General features: G+C 36.2%; 3 protein-coding genes across 4 annotated transcripts in view; all 3 read left to right on the forward strand.

The window, feature by feature from the left end:
* LOC107570974 (E3 ubiquitin-protein ligase TRIM33-like) overlaps positions 1–12,746 on the forward strand; it is a 38,819-nt gene extending 26,073 nt beyond the window's left edge. Inside the window, exons 13-18 of the mRNA XM_016257256.1 lie at positions 968–1,392; positions 2,529–2,652; positions 4,238–4,312; positions 8,201–8,353; positions 11,587–11,637; positions 11,842–12,746. Coding sequence (XP_016112742.1) covers positions 968–1,392; positions 2,529–2,652; positions 4,238–4,312; positions 8,201–8,353; positions 11,587–11,637; positions 11,842–12,057 — 1,044 coding nt within the window. The 3' untranslated portion in view covers positions 12,058–12,746. The remainder of the gene's footprint in view (positions 1–967; positions 1,393–2,528; positions 2,653–4,237; positions 4,313–8,200; positions 8,354–11,586; positions 11,638–11,841) is intronic.
* A 946-nt stretch (positions 12,747–13,692) lies between these two features.
* On the forward strand, positions 13,693–16,497 carry LOC107570981 (lysosomal amino acid transporter 1 homolog). Its single transcript, XM_016257264.1, has 3 exons — positions 13,693–13,937; positions 14,018–14,110; positions 15,918–16,497. The coding sequence occupies exons 1-3, from the start codon at positions 13,752–13,754 to the stop codon at positions 16,215–16,217; spliced, it is 579 nt and encodes a 192-aa protein (XP_016112750.1). The 5' UTR covers positions 13,693–13,751; the 3' UTR covers positions 16,218–16,497.
* Positions 16,498–18,118: 1,621 nt separating this feature from the next.
* LOC107570978 (bile acid receptor-like) overlaps positions 18,119–22,590 on the forward strand; it is a 20,323-nt gene continuing 15,851 nt past the window's right edge. For both annotated transcript variants that reach the window (XM_016257259.1, XM_016257261.1), the window contains exon 1: positions 18,119–18,273. The gene's annotated coding sequence lies outside the window, so the exon portion shown is untranslated. The remainder of the gene's footprint in view (positions 18,274–22,590) is intronic.

The following is a 22,590-nucleotide window of genomic DNA, read 5'->3' on the forward strand; positions in this document are numbered from 1 at the left end:
GGTAAGATTTCAAAACATTCATCTCAATTCAATATTTCATATCCCCGTATTTATATATTATTATAGGTAAACAAAAAAAATCTGTGTAATAAGTTAACTATGAATATACAATACATTATCCCTTAAATGTCAACCTTATAGTTTGCACGTTCGTTCGTCTTGGCTCAAAGCCACTTGCTGCGAACTTTTCTTCACGGAAGCTTTGCGTTAAACAAGTGAGATAACGAAATATTTAATCTCTAATCAATATTTTTCGTCCAATTATTAACCCAGTTAGTTTTGGTACTGAGGTAAAAGTTACCTTGCATTCGCTATAACAGTGTGTGGTGGTCACGAAGATGACGGAGCAAATTAGATGCGTTTCCCCCTTTTGCAGCGACTTTCTTCTTGCAAGATCAGCAGACAGGGTGACCGTCCTTGATTAAATTGCCTTCAAGACTCTTGTAAAAGCCAAAATACGACCAGACCACCGATTTGGTCCTCTTAGATGGCTGAAAAATCTCCCGAGCGCTGTCACTGCCTTCTGCTATTTCATCTAGTGCAAAAAACAACAACAACACTGCATGCTGCTTCTGCGTCAGACTGATGCTGGCTGGACAGGATTTACCGCAAGTTTTAAAAAGCGCGATAATCAAATATGATTTTGATGATAATTAAATTTTAAACGATAATACTAACCGTCAGAGCATTTTATCGTGATGTACCATGAAACCGGTAATCGTTACATCCCTACTTGTAATTATGCACTAGATTATAGTTATTACTAAGTAAATACATGTAACGTGTGACAAGGATACTGTAAAAGAGATTATTTGCAAGGAAAATTAGCCAAAAACGTAGCCTAAGTTAATTGAGAATGAAAGCATGACTTTTGCCTGTAGTATCTTCCTTCATGCCCTTTACAATAAAATCTGAATAACAAGTTTCTTTTTCCCTTCTGGGTCCCAAGAGATACAGTTTATTATAGTTTGGTTCATATTGTACAATGTCTATCTTTTGTTGTTGTTGTTCTTCCTCAAACCAGATGAGCAGCCCAGAAGGAAGCGTGACTCCCCCTCTTCCCATCCTCGGCTCTGTGTCCACCGGTTCAGTCCAGGACATTTTAAGAACACTTGGTGAAAATGTTAAATCTGAACCACAGAGCAATCAGCTCTCATCCTGTACGAACCCAAACTCCAGCGCACCTTTAACCAATGGGACCACCGAGTCAAATGGTAGTCAGCAGGGGAACACCGCTAACGCCAACAACCAGACCACTGTAGGAAAAGAAGACGACCCGAATGAGGACTGGTGTGGCGTGTGTCAGAATGGAGGTGAACTGCTGTGCTGTGATCGCTGTCCTAAAGTCTTCCACATGACCTGCCATATCCCAACACTCAAATCTTCTCCCAGGTAAAGAATGTGGCTTTATTTATACAGATGATGCAACACATTCAGTTTGGCCTTAATGGTGTTATTCTGTAGTACATCTGAGCTGGTACCCGAAAGGTTTTAGGTTTGAACCCTACAAGTTGCAAGCCGTGAACTATTAGCAATGTGTTCTTGAGCATGATGGAGACGGTCTGGCGTAGGAAATTCCAATAAAAGCTGATTGTATTTATTTACATCTTTTCATTTACTTATCATAAGTGACTAGTATTTTATTTTATTATGTCATCTGTAGCATTTCTAATTATAAATGACTAGTTTATTTTAAATTTTTTTATGATTTATTATTATTAAATTTATTTTAGTTTTATTTTAATGTATTTTATTATTTATTTTTGAATGATCAATTTATGTATTCAATGTATTTTTAATTAATTTAATTATTATTATTATTATTATTATTTGGTTTTTAAAATGCCACCAACAGCATATTATTTTATTTAAAACTTTACATGCCATGATAGCATTTCTATTCATAAATGACTAGTGTTATTTTATTTGTATTTTATTTGGAACACCAATGACAAATTATCATAATTTTCTAAGATTCTACCAGTAGCATTTCAAAACACATAATCTGTCTTAGCAATCGAGTTCGGCGAGCAATCGGCGCATATGGTGGAATGAAACCAAGGGTACTGACCACACATTTACAGTGCCAATGGGGTTAGCATAGCCTTAGTCCCCTGGTTGGTATAATATACATTTTAATTTTAAATTTTAAATTAATTTAATTAATTATTTTATTTTCCTTTTTGCACAACTTGTTATACCTTGCACTTATACTTAACTCAGGTAAACAAAATGAGTACAGAAATAAATAACTGGCCAATTTGTTTAGCTAGTCATAACAGAGAGGTCATTTACATATTGTGGTCATAAAAGTTCAGTAGCATAACAGCTTGTAGGTCAGCGAGAGGGTGGAAAATATTCTTAAAAACCTAAATTACGACTGTTTGTGGTGCCAGAAACTTTGACTAATATTTATAAAGGGACACCAGGATAAACAAGCATTTATGATCTGTTCCCTTTAGGTTTTAAGACTTTAATTCCTGATTTTTGTGTGTTAAATTATGTGTTGTACCTTCTTTCTGCTGCAGTGGAGATTGGATGTGCACCTTCTGCAGAAGTCTCACAAATCCAGAGATGGAATACAACTGTGATGACGATCCACCCAGTAAGAAGGACATGAGTGAGATGGCAATGAGTCCGGAGGACCAGAGAGTGAGTCCCACCGAGAATCAAGTCAAGTCACCTTTAGTTATATAGTGCTTCATACAATACAGATCTAGTTGACATGGTCTCCACTGACATTCAGGACTGCAGAGGTCATCTTTAGGTGCTGATCCACCATCTGGTCTGGATCTGGGTGGATACAGTGACCTCGGAATATTAGCGTCGATGTCATTCTTCTTACGGTGTACGAGTACATCGGGTGTTATGGGAAGTGTTCCCGGTTCCGGTTGACCTAATTAATGCAGCCTAACAATCCTTTAACAGATTTGAATTATTGAAATGTGATAGTGTGTTATGTGTATGCCAGGTTAAAGAGATGGGTCTTTAATCTAGATTTAAACTGACAGAGTGGGTCTGCCCTCCCGAACAAGGCTAGGTAGATTGTTCCAGAGTTTGGGTGCTAAATAGGAAAAGGCCCGCAGTTGATTTTGATATTCTAGATATTATCAAATGGCAAGAGTTTTGAGATTGCAGTAGACTTGAAGGACTATAATGCTATATGAGCTCGCTCAAGTACTAAGGAGCTAAACCATTCAGGTCTTTATAAGTAATTAGCAAGATTTTAAAATGTATACGATGTTCAATAGGGAACCAGTGCATAGTAGCTGCTGCATTTTGGACCAGCTGGAGTTTTAAGCGTGCAGAGCAACCACCCAGTAAAGCATTACAATAATCTAACCTAGAGGTCATGAATGCATGAATTAACATGTCTGCATTTGACATTGAGGACATAGGTCATAATATATAGATATATTTTTAAGATGGATAAATGCGGTTTTACAAATGGATTTGAACCATGCCAATTCACTTCCACTAATGCCAACAAAATTTTGTAGTCTACTCAAAAGAATGTTGTGTTCGATACTAGTGTCAAACACAGCACTAGGATCCAGTAGCACTAATAAAGAAATACAACCACGGTCGAATGATAAGAGCTGGTCATTTGTATCTCTGATGAGAGCAGTCTCGGTACTATGATACGGTCTAAATCCTGACTGGAAATCCTCACAGATACCATTTCTCTCTAAGAAGGAACAAAGCTGAGAGGATACCGCCTTTACTAGTATTTTTGACAGAAAAGGGAGATTTGAGATCGGTCTGTAATTAACTCATAAAAAAAACACAACTTGATCCTAGAGAATTAGAGGCTTAATAACAGCCAGTTGGAAGGATTTTGGGACATATCCTAATGACATTGACAAATTAATAATATTCAGAAGAGGATCTATGACTTCTGGAAGCAAACAAACACAATCGTAGTCAGAAAATGAGTGAAGTATGGGGAGCAGATAGTACGTGACCTCTAATTGGTAGATTGGCAAAGATAAATTGCTTTTATTAAGACTGCTTTTATGATTTAATTTATCCCAATACTTCATACCAGACACTATATAATGTAATATAACATAAATTACATACAGTATATTGTGAGACAGTAATGATGTTTGGCTCTAAAATGTGAACATGAGTGACCCAGCAATCAGATATGATCTATAAACCACCGCCTCAATTTCTCAATGCACAATTGCATATTTTTCATGTTTCTTCTTCTCTCCTCTTCCTGTATTTTTAGCGTTGTGAGCGCTTGCTGCTGCACGTGTTTTGTCATGAGCTCAGTACAGAGTTTCAAGAGCCTGTTCCTTCATCGGTAAGTTTCCATCAGGCCCACAATATCCTCTTTTCCCATAAATGCAGACATTTCTGATGAAGTGTTCTTAAAGATGTGTAATTGGACCATTGCTCAGTATGAGTGGCGATATTTAATTGCTGCCTCTCTGCAAGGTCATTAACACTATTGCAGTAAAGCTTCTAAAATAGTAACATCACTCACATGTGCATCTGTAGTGACTCCAGTCATCTGTTTTCAAACATGCATTGAGCCTCTGGGCCATTTCCTGCTGTTATTTGTCATAGCAGGATTATGATTCTTGTGTAATTACATTACTGAGTGAATGCAATAATGCATCAGGCTGACGTGTAATAACAATGATTTTGTAATTTCATTGGATTTCGTATTATATACCCTCTCACTTTGCTCTTTTGAGACTACTTCACTTCTTTCTGTAGAGCATGGCTCTGTTCTAAAACCTAGTGAGCTGTCCTGCTGTCTACATGGGGACCTGCCTTCTAAGGAAGAACAAATTATGTCATTGTTGTCAGATTTTATTACTGATATGAAATATGTTATTTAAATGGCACATAGATAAACAGATTTTAGTCTTTCCTTAGTCATAATATATACAGGTGCATCTCAATAAATTGGAATGTCGTGGAAAAGTTCATTTATTTCAGTAATTCAACTCAAATTGTGAAACTCGTGTATTAAATAAATTCAATGCACACAGACTGAAGTAGTTTAAGTCTTTGGTTCTTTTAATTGTGATGATTTTGGCTCACATTTAACAAAAACCCACCCATTCACTATCTCAACAAATTAGAATACTTCATAAGACCAATAAAAAAAACATTTTTAGTGAATTGTTGGCCTTCTGGAAAGTATGTTCATTTACTGTACATGTACTCAATACTTGGTAGGGGCTCCTTTTGCTTTAATTACTGCCTCAATTCGGCGTGGCATGGAGGTGATCAATTTGTGGCACTGCTGAGGTGGTATGGAAGCCCAGGTTTCTTTGACAGTGGCCTTCAGCTCATCTGCATTTTTTGGTCTCTTGTTTCTCATTTTCCTCTTGACAAATTTCCTCTTGGTTCAGGTCTGGTGACCTGGTGCTTTTTTGGTGCTTTTGGCAGTGTGGGCAGGTGCCAAATCCTGCTAGAAAATGAAATCAGCATCTTCAAAAACTGGTCAGCAGAAGGAAGCATGAAGTACTCCAACATTTCTTGGTAAACGGGTGCAGTGAAGTTGGTTTTCAAAAAACACAATGGACCAACACCAGCAGATGACATTGCACCCCAAATCATCACAGACTGTGGAAACTTAACACTGGACTTCAAGCAACTTGGGCTATGAGCTTCTCCACCCTTCCTCCAGACTCTAGGACCTTGGTTTCCAAATGAAATACAAAACTTGCTCTCATCTGAAAAGAGGACTTTGGACCACTGGGCAACAGTCCAGTTCTTCTTCTCCTTAGCCCAGGTAAGACGCCTCTGACGTTGTCTGTGGTTCAGGAGTGGCTTAACAAGAGGAATACGACAACTGTAGCCAAATTCCTTGACACGTCTGTGTGTGGTGGCTCTTGATGCCTTGACCCCAGCCTCAGTCCATTCCTTGTGAAGTTCACTCAAATTCTTGAATCTCTTTTGCTTGACAATCCTCATAAGGCTGCGGTTCTCTCGGTTGGTTGTGCATCTTTTTCTTCCACACTTTTTCCTTCCACTCAACTTTGTTAACATGCTTGGATACCGCACTCTGTGAACAGCCAGCTTCTTTGGCAATGAATGTTTGTGGCTCCTTGTGAAGGGTGTCAATGATTGTCTTGTGGACAACTGTCAGATCAGCAGTCTTCCCCATTATTGTGTAGCCTAGTGAACCAAACTGAGAGGCCATTTTGAAGGCTCAGGAAACCTTTGCAGGTGTTTTGAGTTGATTAGCTGATTGGCATGTCACCATATTCTCATTTGTTGAGATAGTGAATTGGTGGGTTTTTGTTAAATGTGAGCCAAAATCATCACAATTAAAAGAACCAAAGACTTAAACTACTTCAGTCTGTGTGCATTGAATTTATTTAATACACGAGTTTCACAATTTGAGTTGAATTACTGAAATAAATGAACTTTTCCACGACATTCTAATTTATTGAGATGCACCTGTAGAAGCTGTACTTGCATGAATGGTGGGCACTACTAAGGTGGCCACCAAATAAAATGACTTTCCTTACAAGGGATACTTGGACAGAACAGGGTTCCTCAAATCTTGGCCTGGAGGGCCAATGTGCTGCAGAGTTTAGCTCCAACCCTGATCAAACTCAGCTACCCGTGATTTTCTAATGATCCTGAAGACAATGACTACGTTTACATGGACATCAGTAATCTAATTATTTACCTTATTCTAAATAAGCCAATATTATGATTATGGTGTTTGCATGAGTTGCTTTTAGAATATTCCTTTCACGTTCCCGTTTTACATGCTATAGTACATAGATTGATTAATGGCACACGTCATTATGTCCCCACGTGACGCCATCCGACGTCCCCTCCGGAATTTCACGTATAAACATATAGTTCGTATTCGTGATGATGCCATGTACAGTTTTGGGTGTTTCATATTTAATTTTATGAAAGCTTCAAGTGCAGTTAATTATTTGTACATGCATACAGATGACGGCGGTGTTGAAGCTCTTTTGTTTGCCGTCAAACGGTTGAGCACTGCCGTGTGTGTATCCTGTCGCAAAATGCGGTGAAAAGTCCTACACGATGGTAATAATTTGATTAAGGTGTTTACATGTCTATACTGCACTTTAGTAATGCGACTAAAATAGGAATACTCCACGTCTTAATTCAATTTCTGTTTACTTCGAATATGACTTTAGCCGGATTAAGGTAATCAAAAATCTCTGATTACATGGTAGATTCTTTATCAGAGTATCGTCTTAATCGTATTAAAATCGGAGTATTGTTGTCCATGTAAACGTACTCATTGGTTAGCATGCTCAGGTGTGTTTGATTAGGGTTAGAGCTAAACTCTGCAGGAAAGTGGATCTCGTGGGCTAGATTTGAGGATCCCTGCTCTAGAAAATCTAGATATCAGGCAAAGCTCTAAGTATACACTACTAGAGAGTGAAATTTAAATTTTCTGTATATACTCTTGAAATGTTTGTTTTTTTAATCAATCAATTTCCCGTTTGAGCTGAGCAGAGTTATTATTTATATACTATTATAGCATTAATATTTTTTCAATTGGCTTTGATTTTTCAATTTTCATTCTAAATTTCATTCTAGTTTTGGTAATTTTATAATGTGCTTTTGTCATTATTTGTTTCTATTTGACTTTCATTTTTATTTCTGATTTGGGTTCGTTATTTTAGTACTTTAACTTAATTATAGTTAGTTGCCAAGGTAAAATTTCTAAATTTTACTTTTTGTTTTTAATTTAATATTTGTTTTATTTCAGCTTCATTTCAATTATTGAAACAGATTTTTAATAGTTTTAGTAATTTTATCATGTTTCTACTTGACTTGATTTTTGTTTTAGTTTAGTAATTTTAGTACTTGATCTTGTTTTATTCCCTTATAACTTTCTAGTTTCTAATTTTTTTTTTCTTTTTAGTTTAAGTTTTTAATGTAACATTTTATTTAGCTTCAATTCAATTAATGAAATTGATTTTTAATGACTTTAGTTTTAGCTGGATCAGAGAAAACGGCTTGGTGCAATGCATTATGGGCCTAAACTACAATGCTACCTCTGCTTTTGACTAATACTGATAAACAAAAGCGTAATAGTGCTTTTTAATTAGGATGCACATACACCTAATACTGCATACCTAAAAATGTTGAGTCAATGTTCAGATTATTTGGTTTTGGAAGAGATCCCCATGTTCAACATTATAGTTTTAATGCTAAAGCCTTGATTTCTCTCCAGGTACCCAATTACTATAAAATAATAAAGCATCCGATGGATTTGACGTTGGTAAAACGGAAACTGCAGCGCAAACATCCTCTGCATTACAAGAGCCCTAAAGAGTTTGTGTCCGACGTACGCCTGGTCTTTAGCAATTGTGCCAAATTTAATGAGGTGAGTTCGGGGCATGTCCTTAACCTGTGTGGGGGTGGGATGGGATGTTGCATGTAAGAAATGGGTATTTGGAGAGTATGAAAATACACTTAAGCAACACAGCATGAACATGTGATGGATTGCATGTGTTTACTGCCTCATGGTCACCAGTACTAACTATTAAAAGAATGGTTTCAGTCAAGCTGAGCATTAATCAGCGGCTGGATGTTGAGCTTGTGTTTGTCATAGGGCTAACACACTTTGTGATGTTTCACGCCGTTGAAGGGATGTTTATTTAATGTTGCACACAGTGTTTTTCTATAATACATTTGATTAACAATAAAAATGACAATCAAATGCATGATATGAATGTCAGTTTTGCAGTCATTCACTCTTTCTGACATTCATTCAAGACCCCATGAAGCAAACGTGACGATTGAAAGTTGATGTATTTCCTGTTGATAACAGAAGTTTGGGTGGGTTTTTATTTAAACATGCTTTAATTTCATGTTTTGCTAGACACAACGAGGAATGTTCTAAAAAGCGAGTTAGTTTTGTCAGCTTTTTGCACTAGCATCATATTGGTAACTTTAAAGCAAACATACACGGCGTAAAAGCCACAGACCTATCATTTCGATTTCATGGGGTCTTTAAAGTGTGTATAAAAAGTGTACATGTTAAGTGACTGTGAAACTGTAAAATAAAACTAAATGGCTCTGATGCATTCAAACTCGCATCCCATGTACACAACTTATTTGATTTCAGTTTTACATACCTTAGAAAATGTTAGTGTCATTGAGATACATTTAGAGTTTTCATTAATATTTCAAATCCATTTTTATTTTAATATTTTAGTTAGTTTTAATAATTTTGTAATTTTTAGTAGTTTGTTGTAACAAAAATGGATTTAGTTAGTCAACTATGATAACCCTGCTAAGTTATGTTTGACATAATTTTTTACAATTTAGTTGATTATGAAATTTTTGTATGTTGTTGCGTGCTATTGACAGCAAATCTCTGTCATGCCAGTAATTTTACATCTGCCATTTTAAATGCAGTGGCAATACATGAATCAAATTAAAGATGTGATCATTACACACTGGATATTATAAAGATTTTTCGGCTTCTATTTTACCAAAGGATGTGTACGTCCACTTCAGGTATTTCAGTGGATGGAATTGATCTGTTTGGGTTCATCACAGTGGTCACAGTATGCTGTTTGTTGTGGGGGGAAATAACAGTAGTCAAATCCTCCAAAACACACGTTAGCACTGCCATTGTGATAATTTCATAGGGTTACTGACATGTTATTTCTGTCTGAAGATTACTGTAAAAAGTGATAGACTGTCTTTGCAAAACTTGATGACTGTGTGGCATTCATGTCAAAGAAGCACGTTATAATGAACAATTTTTTAATTTTCCCATCCAATTTATCTCACTTGCATTTAGTTTGGGTCTGTCAGCATTACTGGCACTTTTTTTGTTTGTTTTGTTTAAGGCAAATCCCCGTCTAGTTGTTCTTCTTCATGAATATATAGAGGCCGTTTGCTCATGCCTTCTAACTAAAAGGCATTTATTATGAGCAAACCGAAAATTGTGCTCCTTGGACATTTTTAAATACAGATGAGGCTGTGACCTCACTGTGTGTGGATGGTATAAAATCTTTCTTCCCCCTTTTCTTTTTTTGTGTGGTGCCGTTGCCCTTTTTAGATGTCTCGAATAATCCAGGTTTATGATGAGGAGAAACAGAGTAATATTAATCAGCGGCTGGATGTTGAGCTTGTGTTTGTCATAGGGCTAACACACTTTGTGATGTTTCACGCCGTTGAAGGGATGTTTATTTAATGTTGCACACAGTGTTTTTCTATAATACATTTGATTAACAATAAAAATGACAATCAAATGCATGATATGAATGTCAGTTTTGCAGTCATTCACTCTTTCTGACATTCATTCAAGACCCCATGAAGCAAACGTGACGATTGAAAGTTGATGTATTTCCTGTTGATAACAGAAGTTTGGGTGGGTTTTTATTTAAACATGCTTTAATTTCATGTTTTGCTAGACACAACGAGGAATGTTCTAAAAAGCGAGTTAGTTTTGTCAGCTTTTTGCACTAGCATCATATTGGTAACTTTAAAGCAAACATACACGGCGTAAAAGCCACAGACCTATCATTTCGATTTCATGGGGTCTTTAAAGTGTGTATAAAAAGTGTACATGTTAAGTGACTGTGAAACTGTAAAATAAAACTAAATGGCTCTGATGCATTCAAACTCGCATCCCATGTACACAACTTATTTGATTTCAGTTTTACATACCTTAGAAAATGTTAGTGTCATTGAGATACATTTAGAGTTTTCATTAATATTTCAAATCCATTTTTATTTTAATATTTTAGTTAGTTTTAATAATTTTGTCATTTTTAGTAGTTTGTTGTAACAAAAATGGATTTAGTTAGTCAACTATGATAACCCTGCTAAGTTATGTTTGACAATTTTTTACAATTTAGTTGATTATGAAATTTTTGTATGTTGTTGCGTGCTATTGACAGCAAATCTCTGTCATGCCAGTAATTTTACATCTGCCATTTTAAATGCAGTGGCAATACATGAATCAAATTAAAGATGTGATCATTACACACTGGATATTATAAAGATTTTTCGGCTTCTATTTTACCAAAGGATGTGTACGTCCACTTCAGGTATTTCAGTGGATGGAATTGATCTGTTTGGGTTCATCACAGTGGTCACAGTATGCTGTTTGTTGTGGGGGGAAATAACAGTAGTCAAATCCTCCAAAACACACGTTAGCACTGCCATTGTGATAATTTCATAGGGTTACTGACATGTTATTTCTGTCTGAAGATTACTGTAAAAAGTGATAGACTGTCTTTGCAAAACTTGATGACTGTGTGGCATTCATGTCAAAGAAGCACGTTATAATGAACAATTTTTTAATTTTCCCATCCAATTTATCTCACTTGCATTTAGTTTGGGTCTGTCAGCATTACTGGCACTTTTTTTGTTTGTTTTGTTTAAGGCAAATCCCCGTCTAGTTGTTCTTCTTCATGAATATATAGAGGCCGTTTGCTCATGCCTTCTAACTAAAAGGCATTTATTATGAGCAAACCGAAAATTGTGCTCCTTGGACATTTTTAAATACAGATGAGGCTGTGACCTCACTGTGTGTGGATGGTATAAAATCTTTCTTCCCCCTTTTCTTTTTTTGTGTGGTGCCGTTGCCCTTTTTAGATGTCTCGAATAATCCAGGTTTATGATGAGGAGAAACAGAGTAATGTTCAGGTAAGATGTTTCGTACACCACACCGATGGGTTCAGCAGTCCTGGCACCCAAAGCAGCCGAAATGGAAGTTTTAACCCTTTCTGTGCTTCTCTCCTCCTCCTCCTCCTCCTCCTCACCCGTTCATCTCTGGGCCTGCATTTCACCTGCTCTCTCCTCGCCTTTCCTCACATTTCCACACTCTTTCCCCTCTCCTCCCTCTCCTAGGCCGACTCGGAAGTGGCACAGGCGGGCAAAGCCGTGAGTCTGCATTTCGAGGAGAAACTGCTGGAGATTTTTCCCGACCAGACGTTCCCGCTAGCCGTGGAGAAGGAGATGCGAGCGGAGGCCGATAAGGATTCGGAGGACTCTGACGATGACTTCGTACAACCGAAACGCAAACGCTTAAAAGTGGACACCGAGAAGCTGTTGCACATCAAGTGAAGGAATGAGGAAACGTCTGCGAGAAATAAACGGTCTTCCTCAAGCTCAGTCTTATTTTGCTCTCTGAAGGGTGGGATAACGCTGGAACTGATGCGATTCAGATGCTTCGTTTATTTCATGTTCTCCCAAACCCCTGGCGATCCATTGTACGTACTGCGGGAGAACTTTTAAACGTGCATTGTGGATGTTGGCATCATCGGAGGATCGACAAATGAATTGTTGGGTGTCGATGAAGACGCTTGTACAGATTTAAATAGTCTTGTTTTGGTCTGATTTAGTAAATAACTTGTTTTTCTTTTTTTCTTAAACTTGAGTTATTATTATATTTGTAAATCTATTGTGAATTATACTTTATAAATGATACTCATCTCTCCCTACGGTTATGATAAAGTTTATCATATATGGCCCACCTGTTTCCTTTGCATGTGTATTTTCTTATTCCTAGTTGAAATCCCTTCAATAGGGGACGTTTGATCTTTATTTTCAATAAAACGGTGACCTCTGGATTGTTGGAAAGTTTAATCGTAGACCCTTTAGCTCAAAAGATGCATATTAAATGGGTGTCTGTGCCACCTGACAAAAGCCAATACAAAAGTTCTTTCAACAAGCATTGCTTATTTCATTCCAATAATGTAAGAACTCCAGTATTGCTAGTGTTACATTTAAAATGGTTACAGCATTAAATAATATTGAGTAAATGTTCAAATGAAATGTTTTAAAATGCTTCATTTGTTTTTTTTCTTTAATTTGAAACCAGAAAAGTGCAAAATTTTAACATTTAAAAAGGCAGAGTTATGCAATTATAAACAGTGTATATATATATATATATATATATATATATATATATATACAGTGAGTGCGGAAAGTATTCACACCCCCTTGCATGTGTTTGGATTAAAATTCGGTATCAATTTTTTTGACAAAATATAGTTTTTTTAATGTTTTGATATATATCTGAAAACCTTAAGATATATCTGAAATGATATATATATACATTAATAACTTAATGAAGCCTCAAGTTGGTGTAGTTTTAAAGATTTTGTTTGGCTCATTTAAGAATCTCCATAGGATTCAATAGGCTCCTCTAGTGGCTGTCATCATAAAATGCAATTTTATGTAATTTTTCCCCACCAGATGGCATCAGAGACACTCAGTGACCTAGGTCTTGATGGATGATCATGATGTTCTATTATAGTATTCATTATAGTATATTTTAAATAGTACTAAAATAAAAATCTTAATAAAAAATTACATTTATATAAAATTTAAATACAAAATAAAATTAAAAATAAATACAAAATATGAATAAATACTATAACAGTCTATAAATAATTTATTTATATACTATTATAGTATTTATTCATATTTTGTATAACTTTTTTCATTATTTACATTTTTTTAAGTTTAGGTTTATATTTCTATATAGCTTTAAATGATCTGTCATTTGTTTTAGTTTGAATAATTTTAGTAATTAAACTTATTTCAGTTAGTTGCAACATTTCTAATTTTCATTTGATTTTCACTGAAGTTTCATTAGTTTCTAATATTTATATTTTATTTCATATTTATTTTAATTCCCGAAAACCATTTTGAATGGTTTTAGTCCCATCACTGCCCTACATTACTATATATTCCTCCCTGACCTTCAGCTTTCACAGTGTATAAGAATGTGCTGATGCCTGAAATGCTAATTCATGGAACTGTCTTTCTCCTCTGTAGCCAGTAACAGCGCATTGCTGAATGCGGTCAGCATGTTATGTCTTCTGGGAATTACATCTTCCCTCATTAGTCTCCCTCGCTCCGCTTTAGAGGATCAGATGCCGGTGAGGTTCAAGGCTCGGGCACTGCTGGCCGTGGAGGAGGACAGCGGTTCGGTGCAGGTGAGTTGAGTTGAGTTGCACTTCATTCATTTACATGGTTTCAGAATTGATTTGAGATGTGATGTTTTCATGTTTTTCAGCCCTTCAATACAAAGGAGATTATAGGCTTTGTCATCGGCTCTATATCTTCAGTACTGTATTTATGCTCCAGACTGCCACAGATGTACACTAATGTAAGTCTTACTGCATGTATGTGCTGATGAATTTCACTAATATATCAAGAACATGTTCAGGTAATATGTCATCCCAAAATGTAAAAGAAAGTCATTTTAATTAATTTATATATATATGTATTAGTTAATAAATAATGAATGCATTTTTATTTTACATTATATTGTTTTTTTTCTTTTGCAATGTATTATGCAAATGAGGTGTTTTCTAGATTTATTTCTAATATTTGCAACAGTATTTCTCATTGTTTGGACATTACATCTCACAAATGAGAGGAGCAAAATCTACTCTTGATTGCACTGCCTTTAAATTATGCTCATTAAAGTTATTGTATGACAGTAATGAAAATCAACTTCGGGAATAATGGAAACGTATGGAAGCATTATAAATATGGATTTAGAGATGATTTGTGGTTAAATGTCATTAAAAATAATGTCTCTATGCAAAAAAATCTTAAAGGAATTTTTCTCCCAATAGTGAAAATTGGCTGAAAATGTACTCAATCTCAGGACATCCAATATGTAGATGAGTTTGTTTCTTCATCAGAACAGATTTGCTCACTAATGGATCCTCTTCAGTGAATGGGTGCCGCCAGAATGTGAGTCCAAACAGCTGATAACAGCTACATCACAATAATCCACACAACTCCAGTCCGTCAATTAATGTCTTGTGAAGTGAACATTTTTGTATGAAACAAATCCATCATTAAGGTATTTTAACCTTAAACTGTCTCTTCTGGCCAGAATGAGTCCAAAAAACTCTTCCTCCAGTGAAAAAGTCCATCTCCTGTTGTCCTCTCACATCAAAATCCACCAACATAACTGTTTAGAACTGTTGTTCTTGTAAACGGTACCTGATCTGTGCATATTCCTCTCCTGATTCAGACTAGAGGACTTTTTCACCGGAGAATATTATGGATAGAGGACTCACAATGTAGCTAGAAACAACGGTTTAGAGTTAAAAAATGTCATGACAGCTACATCACAATAATCCACACCATTCCAGTCCGTCAATTAATGTCTTGTGAAGTGAACATTTTTGTATGAAACAAATCCATCATTAAGGTATTTTAACCTTAAACTGTCTCTTCTGGCCAGAATGAGTCCAAAAAACTCTTCCTCCAGTGAAAAAGTCCATCTCCTGTTGTCCTCTCACATCAAAATCCACCAACATAACTGTTTAGAACTGTTGTTCTTGTAAACGGTACCTGATCTGTGCATATTCCTCTCCTGATTCAGACTAGAGGACTTTTTCACCGGAGAATATTATGGATAGAGGACTCACAATGTAGCTAGAAACAACGGTTTAGAGTTAAAAAATGTCATGATGGATTTGTTTATTACAAACACACAGGTCTTTGGTTAATTGATGGACTGGAGTTGAGTGGATTATTGTGATGTAGCTGTTTGGACTCTTATTCTGACGGCACCCATTCACTGCTCATTGGTGAACAAGGGATGAAATGGTAAATTTCTCCAAATCTGTTCCCATGAAGAAACACTCTGGATGGCTTGAGCGTGAGTACAATCGTCAGCAATTTTCACTATTCCTTTAAAGCCCCTAAAAGTCTTTATTTTGTTAATGCAAAATATAATTTCTTATTTATTTGAATGACTTCTACATGTTTAATGTGAATGTTGCATCATTCTTTATTGCTTTGGAGACTATAATCATTGCAGACTTCTGTAGTGTCATAGCAGTGACTGACTTCAGTTATTATTCATACATTTGCATGCTACATATGCATGTGGCACTTAGTTAAAGATGGACAGATATTGCTTTTTAGTGAAGCTAAAATATTTCTTGCAGTTTCAGAGGAAGTCAACAGAGGGCGTGTCTTTTTTCCTGTTTGCTCTTGTGATTCTGGGAAACACAACATATGGCATCAGTGTGCTAGTGAAGAACCCAGATCCAGGGCAGGGAGAGGCCAGCTATATCATACACCACCTCCCCTGGCTCATCGGCAGCCTGGGAACGCTCTCCCTTGACCTTATAGTATCCTTTAAAGCCACATTTGAAACACTGAGCTGTGTGAGTGGGGTCACTGATTCCCAACACAGCCCTCATGGACCTATAGATGTGAGATGTCTGGACGTGTATTGTAAATGAGAATTTGGAGGAGAAAACATGCTCATGAAATTGCCATGAAAATAATTCCATACCAAAATTCGTAATGGACCTAAAACAGGCTTTCTTGTAAACGTAATATTATTTTAATAATGTAGCCACAAAAATGTGTTACTTAATAATGAATAAACGTTTTTGTCAATGAAACCACGACACACTAGGATTATTATAGTTAACAGTATTTCAGTACTTAAAATAAGGGACACTTTTGATACTTTTTTTTATGGCACCCACTTAAACTGCTCGAATTCACTCAAATTTTTTTCCATGTATTCCCGGTTCAAGTGTGACAAAAGTAAAAAAAAGTCTCATAACAATCAACAATTGATTTTTAAAAAATCTTTAAAAATGAGTTTTGGGTCAAAATGACCCGAGGGACAGATGAGGGTTTAACTAATAACATTTCTTAAGTACTGAAATAAAATATACAATAACTTTATTTTATTTTGGCCAGTTGTAAAGGAATAGTTTTTTTTTTTCATTTCTATGTAGTTTAACCTGATTAAACTGAAAAAAGGTACACCACCTTTAACAAAAAAAAAAAGAACATTGATCTCCATAAGGAGCAATTCTGTGTCATATCACTAGTGTTCTTTTATATAAAAAAAATACATAGACAACTGCGTAAAATTTGTTTGCCAACTTGTTTTTTCCAAAGAGCTCGCAGTGCATTATGGGATTGCCTTCTTAGAGATATGTGCAATGCTGCCTTTGAGTTTGGCCAAAAGAAGCTTTTTCTTCTAAAGCTGTGCAATTGTGCTGCCTACATTTCTGAACAACCTTTTGTGCTACTGCTACCTTATAATATTACCTATATAGTCAATAACAGCACCTTTCTGAATCTCTTGAACACATTTTTTTAGTTTCAGGAAGAACCTTGTCTCCCGGTTCGACTCCATGGTTCATATCAGCAGCCCTGATGTTCCTGGAAAAATACATCTATGTTGTTTTTCCTCATTATAACAGTCGCTGTCATTAGCATCCTGTGAGTTAAGAGCATCAGGGCGGGATCTGCAACCCAGGACATGAAGGGCCCACCCATGGAGCAGAAGAGGAGTTGGGGTCTCTGTGTGTGTGTGTGTGTGTGAGAGCGTGAGAGAGACAGATAAGGGGGTCTTGAGTTGCGTGCCTCCAGCTGAATTGTGTAGTGACACGTGGGAGTGTGTCGGGGTGGTTGTGAAACCCTGGCTGAGCATGTTCGTTCTCTGAGGAGCAGCAGAAGAAGAATGGAGAGATAGCGTGTGCTCATCCATCAGTTAGATGAACTAGGGCTGTTTATAAACACTGGGCTGCAGGGAATGTTCTAATGAGCCCACTCATTCGCATAGTGTGCATCCAGAAATCAGTCATTATATTTTACTTAAACAACCCCTCATTCCCATCACGGCCCTCTCTGATTGTGTTCAACAGGTCCAAACCGTTAAATATCTATTTAGAACTTTTTCTGCCAACAGTGAAGTTGATCTTGAAAGCTGGACAGGACGACGTTAAAGTGTCTTTTTTATGTATTATCGACTTTCCGTGCCTCTGTGTTTAAACTCGCACACGTACTGGTATGTGTTTGAATTAACGGTTTGTGTTGGAGGGAAGCGCAGTTTGTTTTGCGCATGTGTGTTCCAGTGTGTTGCCCACTCATTCGCATAGTGTGCATCCAGAAATCAGTCATTATATTTTACTTAAACAACTCCTCATTCCCATCATGGCCCTCTCTGATTGTGTTCAACAGGTCCAAACCGTTAAATATCTATTTAGAACTTTTTCTGCCAACAGTGAAGTTGATCTTGAAAGCTGGACAGGACGACGTTAAAGTGTCTTTTTTATGTATTATCGACTTTCCGTGCCTCTGTGTTTAAACTCGCACATGTACTGGTATGTGTTTGAATTAACGGTTTGTGTTGGAGGGAAGCGCAGTTTGTTTTGCGCATGTGTGTTCCAGTGTGTTTGGCAAGTGTTGGACGTCAGGGGCTGAACTGCTGTCAACATCACAAATGCAAGAGGCATATCAAGCTGAGATCCAGCACACGCAACATCAGAGCTGGTGAGTACACAATCTGTTTTTACTAGAAACTGTCAGCACTACCAGAGGTTTAGTAAATTCTTACAATATCAAATATCAATTCTTGCATATGAATTTGAAAAACTTGAATGTTTTTTTTTTTTTTTAATGGATGATTTGGAATGCATTGTAAAGAAAAAGCTGCCAATACGTGTCCAGCATACATGAAGTCTGCTTTGTTTAAAAAGCATCCCAGGATGCACCACATAAAGTTGGTTCCGTATAAGTTTTCATTTGCTATGCGAGTTATAATCACACACTTGTGTTATTTCATACTTTTGATAAATGTATTTATAAATGCATATATAAATACATATACAGATATATATATATATATATATAATTTTTAGATGCACTACAATTACAATACTTGTGTTTGGTAAGATTTTTTTAATGATTTTAAAAGTACTTCTTATGCTAACCAATGCTGTATTTATCTGATCAAAAATATAGTAAAAATAGTATTTAAAATCACTGTTTTCTATTTTAAAATGTAATTTATTGCTGTGATGCAAAGCTGAATTTTCAGTATCATTACTCCAGTCTTCAGTGTCACATGATCCTTCAGACATAATTCTAATATGCTGATTTGCTGCTCAAGAAACATTTTTTATTATTATCCTTATCAATGTTGAAAACGGTTTAATATTTTTATGGAAATAGTGATGCATTTTTTAATGCATGTTTTCTCATATCAACCCTAATCCTTAATGAACAGAAATGCAAAAGAACAGCATTTATTAGAAATAGAAATCTGTTGCAACATTAATTAATGTCTTTACTGTCACCTTTGATTGATTTAATACAAAAAATATATTTGAGAAAAAAAGTGTTTTTAAAATTTTAGACATAACACTGTGCTTAAAATATCTCTCTAAGCAAGAAAGATATTTTATTGAGTTAAACAAAGTTTCATGAATGTCTTGACGTTTTGTGAATCAGTTTAAACCTTTCCAAGTTCCTTTGCTAAGCAGCAGCTCTGCCATTTTTTGGTATATTGTAAAGTCTCCTTCCTGTGAACATGACAGCTCTGTTTCCCAATATTCCAAATCTAACAGACAACTTAAGAATGTTTGAAATGTTGGCGTTTGTCGAAGCAGACATTCTGTTGCATGTTTATTCTGTCTGTGAGCTGCTACACGGAAGTCAACATCACAGACAGAAATCAATGATAAGTTGCCATTTAATCAATATGCACTTTGTTTTTAATAGACTAGACTGCTTCAACTGCGTTATCTTTGTGGATACCTTACATTTGTCTGTCGTGATGAACCACTGTTGATAATCATACATTCAAAACATTACAAGCACCTCTGGACTTTAATCCGACACCCCCCTTTGCGTCACTTTTGTGTTACGGCTAACTTATCATATTTCCTATGTAGTCAGCTCACTAGGTTCCAAAACAGCTCCTTTTTGAATCTCTTGGACCCGTTTTATACATAAATACAAATGTCTAATTTAAGAATCCTGTTTCCTGCTTAAAACAGTTAACACGGTTTGGCTACAAGCAGCTAGCTAACATCAAATAAGATAATAGATGAAGAAATGAAGGCACATGTTGAAAACAGCGGATACAGTGCTGTCCGGGTGTTTCTAGATGCTTAACATGATGGCTCACCATCTTCCAAAGCAAACTGTACTCCACTCTTAAAAGAAAGGTTCTTCATTGGCTTATGGTTCCATGAAGAACCTTTGACATCCATGGAACCTTTCTTTTCCACAAGAGGTTCTTTAGTGGAAAAATGTTCTTCACACTAAGAAAAAACAGTTCTTTTAAGAAATGTTCACTAAAAGGTTCTTTGGGGGAACCAAAAATGGTTCTTCTACGGCGTTATTGGGAAAAAAAAAAAAACTTTTTGGAGCCTTTATTTTTAAGAATGAGAACCACTCTGTTATGGTATGCTGAAGGCATGTTTATTTATATAGTTGCTATTTATGTTCTTGTGAAAACTGTGAAAAATTAATGAGTGTTCAAACTCTAACCCCATCTGGAATGAACCGTCCATGGAGTTCAAAGAAAGTCTTTTTGTTAATCATGCAGATTTTTTTTTTTTTTTTTAGCAAAGAACCCACAGTCATTGTGATGGATGGCATGGGAGCGATAGCAAACATGTCCCTCCCTTGGGTCTCAGAGGCACTAATCATATCTATATTTCGACATTGTGAAACTGAGTTCAGCCTCTTTGAGATGCTACCACAATAACACCAACGAGGATGTTCTATGTCAGTGCAACGAGCAGGATATGACAGGGCACATGCGAGCGTCCGTGTCATAACTTTTCAGGAAAGCCTGCCCCTTCATGGGGTCTAAAGTATATTGGGTGGGAAGGTTAGATTCTTGCAGTCCTCAATCTTTTCAATGTCAAAGATTAACTGCATGACAAACAGAGCCATGGCAAACACAGCGTGTATAAACACTCCCTAAAGCTCCAGAGACGAGCTGGATGTCACTGTCATTCCTCTTGGGAAACAGAGAGCGACCCACATTGCCACACAGAACACAAAGTTAAACTGAACGAGAACATGAGGAATTATAGTTCAGAGGATCTAAGGTGTAGATTTGCAAGACATTGAATTGTCCCCCATCAATAATTTGTTTTTTGCATCCACGTTATAAAGAATTTAGTACTGTAACTGTAGCATTGAGCACTTACAGGATTACTGAGAACTTGTGAGTCATGCAGGTGATGTTGAATTTTGAAGCTATTGCTCATGCTTTATTGAAAAAAAAAAAGTTTTTTTCCCTATTTATGTTTTTTTTTTTTTAAAGAAACACTTTCAGCAGGGTCACATTAAATTGATCAAATGTGACGGTAAAGGCTTTAACATTGTTACAAAATATTTCTATTACAAATAGTTATTTCTATTGAACTTTCTATTAATCAAAGAATCCTGAAAAAATTTACTATGGGTTCAACATTGATAATAATAAGAATCAAATCAGCATATTATGATTTCTGAAAATTCAGATTTTCCATCACAAGAATAAATTATATTTTACTATATTTTCCAATAGAAAATGGCTATTTTAAATTGTAATAATATTTCTCAATATTACTGCTTTCACTGTATTTTTGAGCAAATAAATGCAGCCTTGGTAAGCATAACAGATTCTTCCAAAAACATTTGAAAAACCTTACAGACTCCAAACCTTTAAATGGTATATACAAAATATAATATTTGCAGTGTATCACAGCGTGTAAATGAAAATTGTGCTGAATATTACTTTATAGATCCCATTAAAAATCTTAAAAATATGGCCCAGTGTAACCCCTAAAAATTGGATTAGTCCTGGAACAATATTCCAATCAAACATCCTCCTTGGCAAAAGAATATGGTTTGTTGTGTGAACTGACTACAGTAAAATCAACACATTTTCAGTTTAATTTGTTAACGGGCTTATTATTTATATTCACATGGTACTGGAGACGTGAAAGAGAAAGTTTTGTTTTACACCATTGATAGAACATATCAGTGCTCCGAAATTTGTGTGCAATAACTCATTGTTCACAGCAAGGCTGACATTTGTTTGCAGCATGAGCATGTTCAGACACAATACAATGCATTGTGTGATGTTTTAGGGTTAAAGAAAACGTCTGTAAACTTAACAGATAATGTCCAGACAGAAAACTGGTTGTATATTTTTCATTTTTCTCTAAGTGATAGTTAGTTTCTGATAGTGATAGTTAGGGCTGAAGTTAAAGGAACACGCCACTATTTTTGAAAATAGGCTCATTTTCCAACTCCCACAGTTGAGTTTTACCGTTTTCGAATCCATTCAGCCGATGTCCGGGTCTGGCGGTAGCACTTTTAGCTTAGCTTAGCATAGATCATTGAATCTGATTAGACCGTTGGCATCACGCTCAAAAATGACCATGGGGGCAGCAGGCGCAATGATATTACGCAGCGCCTGAAAATAGTCCCAGCTAGGTAACTTCCAATAAGCCTATTTTCAAGCGCCGCGTAATATCATTGTGCCTGCTGCACCCATGGTACGGCAGCAAAGTTCCTTGATTATTACGCCGGAATGAGAGTATAGTTCCTAGCCATATCGGCCTAGAAAATCACAACTTTTCATTTTCCGTCGGTCTTAGTACATGATATAACTACAGAGGATTCAAGTTTTAAATAGGAAAAATATAGAAACTCTTTGGTCATTTTTGAGCGAGATGCTAACGGTCTAATCAGATTGAATGATCTATGCTAAGCTACAGCTAAAAGTGCAACCGCCAGACCTGGAGATCGGCTGAATGGATTCGAAAACGGTAAAACTCAACTGTTTAACTCTAGGAAAGC

This window comes from Sinocyclocheilus grahami, unplaced genomic scaffold (genome assembly GCF_001515645.1).
Source record: "Sinocyclocheilus grahami isolate Dianchi unplaced genomic scaffold, SAMN03320097.WGS_v1.1 scaffold1529.1, whole genome shotgun sequence".
NCBI lineage: Eukaryota > Metazoa > Chordata > Actinopteri > Cypriniformes > Cyprinidae > Sinocyclocheilus > Sinocyclocheilus grahami.

Coding starts and splice junctions, on each gene's coding strand:
- LOC107570981 (XM_016257264.1), top strand. CDS start 13,752: ATGGAACTGTCTTTCTCCTCTGTAGCCAGTAACAGCGCATTGCTGAAT. Junction 13,938..14,017: donor AGGACAGCGGTTCGGTGCAG/GTGAGTTGAGTT, acceptor CATGTTTTTCAG/CCCTTCAATACAAAGGAGAT. Junction 14,111..15,917: donor TGCCACAGATGTACACTAAT/GTAAGTCTTACT, acceptor TATTTCTTGCAG/TTTCAGAGGAAGTCAACAGA.